The sequence below is a fragment of the Galeopterus variegatus genome, unplaced genomic scaffold, assembly GCF_000696425.1.
Source record: "Galeopterus variegatus unplaced genomic scaffold, G_variegatus-3.0.2 Scaffold3085, whole genome shotgun sequence".
NCBI classification, from domain to species: Eukaryota; Metazoa; Chordata; class Mammalia; order Dermoptera; family Cynocephalidae; genus Galeopterus; species Galeopterus variegatus.
In genome coordinates this window covers 56598-65258 of record NW_007729196.1, presented here as the reverse complement: position 1 = coordinate 65258, position 8661 = coordinate 56598, and the positions used below count along the sequence as shown (strand labels likewise).

Below are 8661 nucleotides of genomic sequence, written 5' to 3'. Positions count from 1 at the left end.
AAGGGTTTTAAAAGAGGAGGCCGAGGGAATGGAACGTGGGAAATGAAAAGCAGGGGGGAGGGAAGGGGAGCTTTGGGAGCTTTGGGATCTCCGTGCAAGGAGCCAGGTGCAAGGTCTTGCCATGGCTCCATCTGGTCTCTGCTCCTGTCCTTGATGTTGTCTCAGGGTCCTGCAGGAGGGGAGGACTCAGCACAGCTTTACTGATGTCTTTCCTTGGCTCCCCAAGGTCTGGATAGTACATCCCAGTCTGCATATTTGCAGCTCCAGGGTGGCTGGAAAACAACTTTACATTTATGTAAATGTCATCTTGCCCCATAACCAAGGTTCAAAATATCAAATAACCATGAGAAAAGAGGGGACTGGGAGAAATGCATGCTAAGAAAAAAACTGTGTCCTAAATCTTTTAGAGCCCAGGCAGTGGTTTTAGGTCCCAACATGGCTTCAGTCCTGTTCATTTCAACATCTTCCCCACTGTCAATAGTTCCTTCCATTTGTATGGAACAGGAGAGATGACTCATCTTACTGCTTTGAGCTGAGACAGAGCATAGGAAGGGTTAATCTGGAATGGAACTATTTGACAGGATGGAGGACATAGCTTTTGGTACCCTGCTGGAGTGCTGGAGGAAGCAAGGGCTTTTGTTTATTGTCTTAACAGTTGACTGACAACAGGTGGCTTACTCAGAGTTAGCAAGCTATACATTAAATGCTATATCAACAATTTTAAGAACTTACATGAATTCTTTATTTGGGAACAGGATGTCTCACCCAAGTCATGAGCCACCCCTTTCAAAGCTGTGAATACTTTTAGTTAACTGCCTGTGGAGACAAGACATCGTTTCCCCCTTTTTGATCAAAATACTCCTCATGAAAGCATTGATGATCAATTTCCTGATTGAAAAGCTCTTACTTTTCTTTGTATTGATCCCTCAGTGCTGGAAAGTCTCATTCCTAGGCAGACTGTGGGACAGTTTTTTCCCAGGTACTGATGTCCCATGTCAGGGGGGAAGATGGAATGCAGTTAGGTCAAATTAGGGCAACATGAAGTGGGGTCAGGAACTTAGAAGAGACGTGCTGTTTTACAACCTATCTTTCCAATTGTATCCTGTTATAAAGAGAGCAAATTCTCATTGAGCTTATGCAAATAACCATATTGCCATAAAAATCATAAAGCTACTAAATTTTCAAATTTTAGAGGAATCAAACGGAAAAAAAGCGAACACTTCCATCTTTGCTCATAAAGTATATTTTACCAAGTTACTATAAGTTTTTTTTTGTTTTGTTTTGTTTTTTTAAGATGACCGGTAAGGGGATCTTAACCCTTGACTTGTTGTTGTCAGCACCACGCTCTCCCGAGTGAGCTAACGCCTATATGGGATCCGAACCTGTGGCCTTAGTGTTATCAGCACCGCACTCTCCTGAGCCACCGGGCCGGGCCATGAGTTTTTAACACTTGCAGAACTGTGTGTATAAATAGACAAATTCTGTCCAGAGATTTAGCCAATTATAACTTTTCTGCTTCTCAAGCTTGCCTAGAGAAACTCAGGGAAAAAAGTTTTTTTTTTTCTCTTTGGTCATTCAATGGCCAAAATGCACAAACGTAGTTACTCAAACACCAACAGCTGAGTTCTCCCAGACAAAATGCTGGCTTTTATATATGTCCTTGAGTCATTCACTTGTCACACCCAAATAGTACCTTTAACAAACAAATGGTGTAGAAAGAGGACTCCTGGAGGGACTTACCAGCTCGGAGCTCTTCAAAGCACTCACTAACCTGCTTTGCTTTACCAACCAAAAGGCAGGGAATCTGTGGTTATACCACTGTTGATCAGGGAAAATCCCCAAAATCCCAGCGACGGAGCTTGCCTACCACAAGCAGCTGGCACCCAGAGGTGGGCATGGCCTCGCTCCCACAAAAGTGGGTGGGGGGGCTAGGCCACCCAGGACACTCAACTCCTGGCTTAGCTTGGCCTGTTACAGAGTGTAGGTCTGGCTGCCTGTCCCCTTTCAACAGCAAACCACTCAAAAGTCAAATGTTGGTGAAAATGAAAGTCAGCTTTTATTCAGGAATACCAGTGACCTGAGGAGAGGTAAACCCGAGGAGAAATGGCCAGACTAAAGCCATCTCCAAGACTCAGATTTACTGAGGAGGTTTTTAAAGAGGGGACTAAGGGAATGGTACATGGGAAATGAAAAGCAGGAGAGAGGGAGATGTGAGCTGTGGGGAGTCTGTGCAAGGTCTTGCCAAGGCTCTGTCTGCTGCTTCCGTCCTTGGAGGGGTGGACTCAGCATAGCTTTATTGATGTCTCCCTTGGTTCTCCAGGGTCTGGATAGTATGCGCCAGTCTGCAAGTTTGCAGCTCCAGGGTGGCTGGAAAAGAACTTTACATTCATGTACGTAATGTCATCTTGCTCCATAACCAAGGTTCAAAATATCAAATAACGATGGGAAAAGAGGGAACAGAGTGCATGCCAAGAAAAAAAAACTGTGTCCTCTTAAAATCTTTTAGACCCCAGGCGTTTTTAGGTCCCGACATGGCTTCAGTCCTGCTCACTCCAGTAGATCCAGCTCCGTGAATCCAGGGCTTCTTCTGCTTCTGTCTCCACCCCGGAAGTCTCCTTTTCCCCAAGATCCTGAGCCACAGAGGCGGGATGCTCCCCTCCCCTCCTCCGGGAGTAGGTGTATTGGCCTCGCTCTCCGTCTGCCTCTGCAGCTGCGCTCCATTGCCTCTTACCCACTTTCTCTGGGAATCGGCCAGATTTATTATGACATACACACAAAAAACTCCCCAAAGAGCTATAACCTCTAATATTTGCAAGCAGTAAACCCTTTCTATGAAAATCTGGACGGGAAACTTGGCGGGGTGGGTGGCAAATACTTGCACAGCTGTCTCAGCGCTGAGGGACAGTGACTCGTCTGGGGTCCTGCGGGCAGTCGGACCTGTCGCTTCTCCTAAACGCAGGACTGTAGATGAAATATTTATTTTCAAGAAGAAAACACCGCGATCGGATAGAAAGCCTGTGGTAGGCGCCAAGGGCTGCCTTCGAATACATTTTTCCTGAAGAATATCAGAACAATACTCACCTCCCTGGGGTCTGGGAGAAACTAAATGAGGCAGTGAGAGCGGGTGATGAGATCCAGGAGGGAGGGACAGAGGATCCAGGACGCCAGGAACTGGACATTCCATTCATTCACGGTTCACCAAACGGTAAAGCCCACGTGAGTCAGGCACTATGCCTCAGTCCCTGGAGATACGGCGATGAGCAACGCAAAATCCCTGTTCCGGAGCTGGCATTCCACCTTATGCCAAAATAAGTAAAAATATATAATATGCCGGGGGCACAAAAGCCGCAGACGGGGAAAGAGGTGGGGAATGCCTGCGGGGAGTGGCTGCCGTATTGAACAGGATTCTTAGGCAGCTACTTTGTGGCAGTATGCATGTGGGACGTGAAATAGTGCAAATAGACGCCCACCAGTTCGTTTACATCCCCAGAAGTTTCTAGCTTCAAGTCGGCTCCGTACTTTTCGATAGACCTTGTCACTGGGAAAAGTGGGGAAAGGCCTAAAATTCTTCTTCCCCTCCTATTCGGACATTTACGGTACACATAGCGGCCGTCGCTGCAGGACCGAGGGGCGCGGGTTCCACCCCTCAAACTGCGCGTGCGCGTGCGCAGGAATAAGAGCGAGCCGGGCCCAGGCGCGGCGGACGCCGTGGCGGGGGTGGCTGGGGCAGCGGTTCGATGGCGCTGAGCGGAGAGCGGCAGGCAGCGGCCCTGGGCCTAGCACTGCGGCTGCTGTTTGGCCTCGGACTAAGCCTAGAGGTCGCCCCGACCCCGGTCCCGAGCCAGACCCCGGTCCCGAGCCAGACCTCGGCCCAGGCCCCGGGTGAGTGAACCCCCGCAGCGCGCGCCTCTGCAGCGCGCTCCCCCGTCCCTCCGGCGCCCCTGTCCCGCCCTCGCGTGTCGGCAGCGCCTCGTTATTGGCTGCGCCGCACGTCCGTCCGTCCCGGACACACCCCCAGCACGTGGACTCCTCCGTGTGCGTGCAGCCGAGCTCAGGTGCTGGGGACCCCGCATGGGGGGCTCTCCGCCGGGGCACCCCCGCGTGCTTTTGCCTGCCTTGTCCTGGCCCTGTGCGCACCCCCACACCTGCTCTGCCGTGTCCCGTCATCACCTCCAAGGCGCCCTTCAGGCCAGCGTGTCGGGAAGGCTCGCAGCACCTCAGGTTGACCGACCTCTAACCGCGCGGGGCCGGTCCCCCGCCGCCTCCCGCAGCAGCTGTGCCTTCCAGACCCTCAGCCCGAGGCCTTGTGGCTGTTTCTTCGGCGACCGTCTCCATTCTCCCAATGTCTCCTTCTTCCTCCTAAAGCCTTAGAAAAGGAAAGGTTGTCCCTGCCTGCTACTCCCGGTCCTTAATTTAACTTGTGACCCCAAGTTCACAAGTGAAATGTACCTGCCTGGGCTCGTTCGCCATAGCCTAAGGCCAGGGGACAGGGGCACCCTCTCTGAAATCTCCAGAGACAGCTGGGCGGGCTGGAGTGGCCTCCCTGTGCGCACAGGTGCCCCCGACCTTAAGCTGTGAGCTCAGGTTCACACACGTGCCCTGCTTCTCCGTGCATTTCTCTCCTGTCGGGTCCCTCCACTCACCCCTGAGTCCCTGACTTTTCAGGCTGAGTGTTCCCGGTTCTTTCAAAGAGGATTCACATTAACCAGGTACAAAACTCTTTACGCACAAGTGGTCTCCTTTGCTCAGAATGCGGGGGTAGGGTCTCCTAGCTTACACCTTTTACAGATGGGTACACTGAGGCTGGGAGAAGAGGTCTGTGGTTCCCCACAACTCCTGTCCTATCCACTGCTCTACACAGCAAGGTCCGTCCTGCTTTGCTGCTCACTTTATAGAGGGACACACACTGCAGCTGGCCACGGAAGGGAGGTCAGAGGTCAGAGCTGTGGGTGGTTAGGCCTGGGGAGAAAGTCAGACCTGGAGGCTGCCAGACCCCCGTGGGCCAGGAAGGAAGGCGGCTCTGGATTGTCCCCAGCTCTTCCAGGCTCCGCAGAACTCAGGGACTGTGTGGCTTCCAGGTACATTTGGGCCTGAAGGCCTGGGGAGGGTCTGGATGTAGGGAGTCGAGGGTTGAAGGCTCAGGGCCTGTGAGTGAAGGTGGAATAGCAAAAAGTCCGAGGTGGAGCGAAGCCAGTTTGCCGCCCCCACCCCTCCCCTTGCTTCACCTTGGAGGAAGCCCTGAAAACCACTCCCTTTCCCTTTGCCTCAGACTCCCTCCCGCTGGCCCAGGTTCCAGGGCCCTCTGTGCCCTTCCAGATGAGCAAACAGCCCCCGCCTAACTGCTCAGAGTCCAGGAAGGCTCAGCTTCATCTCGACTCAGCTTGGACAGTTGCGTGACTTGTGTCCACTTACAGTCAGGCACTGCCCTGGGCTTGGGTCACGAGGTCACAGCCCTGACCTCCACTGAGTGTCCAGTCTATGGGAAGGCAGGCATTACCAGCTTAAGTCGTTATACAGGGAAAGCAGAGCTTTGTGGGTCTCCAAGAGGGCGTGAGACCCCTCCCAGGAAGAAAGCTGAGATCTGAAGGCTGAGGAGGAAATCACGAGGTGCGGAGTGGAGGGTGGGAAGGGGATTTGGGGCCAGAGAAGAGCCCTGGCAAAGGCCCTGTGGTGGACTCGAGCCAGGCCTCTTAGGGAAGCAGCAAGGGGGCTGGGACAAAGGGGCCTTGCTGAAGAGGAAGAGTGAGGGAGGGCCTGGGAGCCAGGGGCAGGTAGGTGACATGATGATGTGACTCTGAGAGGTCTCTGGTGTCCAGTGGAGATTGGGGTGGGGCCTGGCGGTCCGGTAAGGAGGCAGCACATTGAGGACAGGGAAGGTAGTCAGATGGAGGAGAAATTTAGGAGGTGATTCAATAGGGCTTGGTGGCCGAGCAGGTTCTCTATCCAGGGCCTCAGTTTCCCCTTCGTTAAGCAGGTGGGACAGAATGGGCCCTACTGACCTTGACCATGAGCCTGACCCAGGGCATGTTGGGAGATGGCCCCTCCTCCAGTCTGTTTAGCCACAACCTGGGAGGTGTCTGGGGTAGACCATCTGGCCATTTGGAGCCTTTCAGTGACTGGGATCAGTGAGACCTGGGTTCAAACCCCGACTCTGCCACTAGCTCTGTAGCCTCCTCTTCTTAGTGTCCTCAGAAAGTAGCACCTGCCCAGTAGGGCTCGTGGTGAGACTATGAACTGCTGTGCTCGGAACCCCACCCTCAATAGGTACTCAGCAAGGCACAGCCACCAATGTAGTTCCCACAGTGTGGTATCTGGCATGTCATGGTGGTCACACCTGTGACCACTGTGTTCTTAGAGGAGGGTCCAGACTCAGGCCACCGAGGCTTTACTTGCACGTATCTTATAGGCCTCAGCATAGTCTCGTGCTCGCCCACCCAATTCCAGTGCCGCACCGATGGCTTCTGCGTGCCCCTCACCTGGCGCTGCGATGGTGACAGCGACTGCGAAGATGGCAGCGACGAGGAGGACTGCAGTGGGTGGCCACTCGCTGGGGCAGGGCTTGCAGGGGGCGGGGCTTGATGGTGGAAGATTGGGGGCGGGGCTAGGCATGTGGAGGCGGGGCTTGTGGGGGAAGGTGGGTCCCCAGGGATGGGGGGCATGAAAGCAGAGTGGGGGTGCCTGTGGGCCTTGAACTTAAGAAGCGGGGTCTAAGGTGGGCTTGTACGGAGGTAGAGCTAGTGGGGTCTCGAGGGGGAGGAGCTTGCAGGGTCGCCAGACCTTGGAAGATGGAGCTAAAAGGGACAGAAGGCGGGACCTTACAGATTCAGCTGTTGCGTAGAAGGTGGGGCTTGCAGGGGACTGGGTGCACGGAGTACTTGGGCCTTCTTGGGTGGGCATTTAGGACCTGACCTACCCTGTACTCCAGGGATCAAGCCGTGTACCCAGAACGGACAGTGCCCACCACCCACTGGCCTACCCTGCTCCTGTGACAACATCAGTGATTGCCCTGGCGGCCCTGACAAGAATTTTTACAACTGCAGCCGCAGGCGCTGCCCAGCAGGAGAGCTGCGTTGCACGCTGGGAGATACCTGCATCCCACACACGTGGCGCTGCGACGGCCACGCAGACTGTCCCGACTCCAGTGACGAGCTTGGCTGCGGTGCGTACCTGTGGGGGTAGGGAGGACTGGTGGTTAGAATAGGATGCCTGATCCCTGCCAGTGTGAGCAGCCTGGGGGTGTGGACATGTGCATCTGCTCGTGTCTGCATACCCGGTGGGGCGGCACGGCATCATTAGGGACAGCAGTTCTCACCAACTCCAAGGGCTCCTGGGCACCTGTGAAGCCCCTGTGCATGCCCCCGTGTGGTGGGTGCCTGCTCCTTAGGTACAGAATTCCTGTGCTTGTTGCAGAAACCAGCAAGACCCTCCAGGGAGGGAGTACCATAACCATGGGGACCCCTGTGACGCTGGAGAATGTCACCTCTCTCAGGAATGCTGCAGCCTCATCTTTTGGGGACCAGTCTGGAATCCCAAGTGCTTACGTGGTTGTTGCAGCTGCTGGTAAGATGGGCAGGCTCTTCTATGCTAGGGGCTTGGAGTGGCTGCTTCTGGGAGCCAGGGTTCTGCGAGGGGGCAGGGTGCAGGCCACTCATCCCTGCATATTAGGAGCTCCCCCCAACTCGCATGTCTGTCTGTCCCCCACAGTGGTGCTGAGCACAATCCTGGTTGCTGCCATCTTCCTGGTGTTGTTAAGGCTCCGAGCCCAGGGGTACTTGCCCCCGCTGGGGCTGCTGGTCACTGTGAAGGAGTCCCTGTTGCTGTCAGAGCGGAAGAGCTCGCTGCTCTGAGGACGGAGTCTTGCCACCACTCCACCTTGACCCCGAGTGCAGCCCAGTGAGAGGAGAGTGGTGGATGGAGATGTGCAGGCAGCTGCTGGAACACACACCCTTAGAGACCCCGGCTCTTCTGGCCATGTAGAACCTCGGACCCGAGCTCCTGCAGGTGTGGCCCTGGAAGTAGGGAGTCCCTGGACACCCCTCCTGGATGCAAGGAGCATGGATGGGGAACACACTGCAGCTAGAACGGAGGGGCTGGCCCCAGGCCACTCCCAGAGGGTGGAAGGGCCCCCGTGCAGACACTCCTGCTGCCTCTGTTTGAGGGTGATGATTAAAGTCGCTTCATGTCCTCTGCCTGTCTCCGGTCCTCTGTCTCCCTCAGCCTGGGCAGCTGGGGTCCTTGCTGCAGCTCCTCCTCCACGGCGGAGTGCCCAGCCCAGAGAAGGTGGGACTTGGGGACCCACCCCTGGGCACAGCTACTTTGTCACTTGCTTCCTGGAAGCAGGGATAGGGGTCTGGGGTGGTGAGATGGTCTAATAACATCGGGCTTCTTGGAAGGAGAGCAGAGCTCAGGCAGTGCTTCCCCATCCCCCATTCACGGGGGGGGGGGGGGACCCCATCCATCCTCCTCCTCCTCCTCTGTGAGGAGGAAGCTGGGCTTCCTGGGTTGGTCCCAGTTCCACCCTGTTTTAAAATGTAGATTTTATTATCCAAGTAGGGTGAGGCCAGAAGGTTAGGAAACAAAACAATAGGCTTTGGAAAGACAACTTATTACTCAGATTCCCAAGAGGAAAGGTGCTCTCATGGCCGCGGGGAAGCACCGGAG

The 8661-nt window shown here is 54.9% G+C and overlaps 1 protein-coding gene across 1 annotated transcript; it reads left to right on the top strand.

Annotated features, from left to right (window-relative positions):
- The first annotated feature begins 3720 nt into the window (after nucleotides 1-3720).
- Nucleotides 3721-7930, top strand: CD320 (CD320 molecule). Its single transcript, XM_008583920.1, has 5 exons — nucleotides 3721-3882; nucleotides 6407-6532; nucleotides 6926-7159; nucleotides 7411-7560; nucleotides 7705-7930. The coding sequence occupies exons 1-5, from the start codon at nucleotides 3738-3740 to the stop codon at nucleotides 7845-7847; spliced, it is 798 nt and encodes a 265-aa protein (XP_008582142.1). The 5' UTR covers nucleotides 3721-3737; the 3' UTR covers nucleotides 7848-7930.
- Nucleotides 7931-8661: the final 731 nt, after the last annotated feature.

Coding starts and splice junctions, on each gene's coding strand:
- CD320 (XM_008583920.1), top strand. CDS start 3,738: ATGGCGCTGAGCGGAGAGCGGCAGGCAGCGGCCCTGGGCCTAGCACTG. Junction 7,160..7,410: donor CAGTGACGAGCTTGGCTGCG/GTGCGTACCTGT, acceptor TGCTTGTTGCAG/AAACCAGCAAGACCCTCCAG. Junction 7,561..7,704: donor CGTGGTTGTTGCAGCTGCTG/GTAAGATGGGCA, acceptor TGTCCCCCACAG/TGGTGCTGAGCACAATCCTG.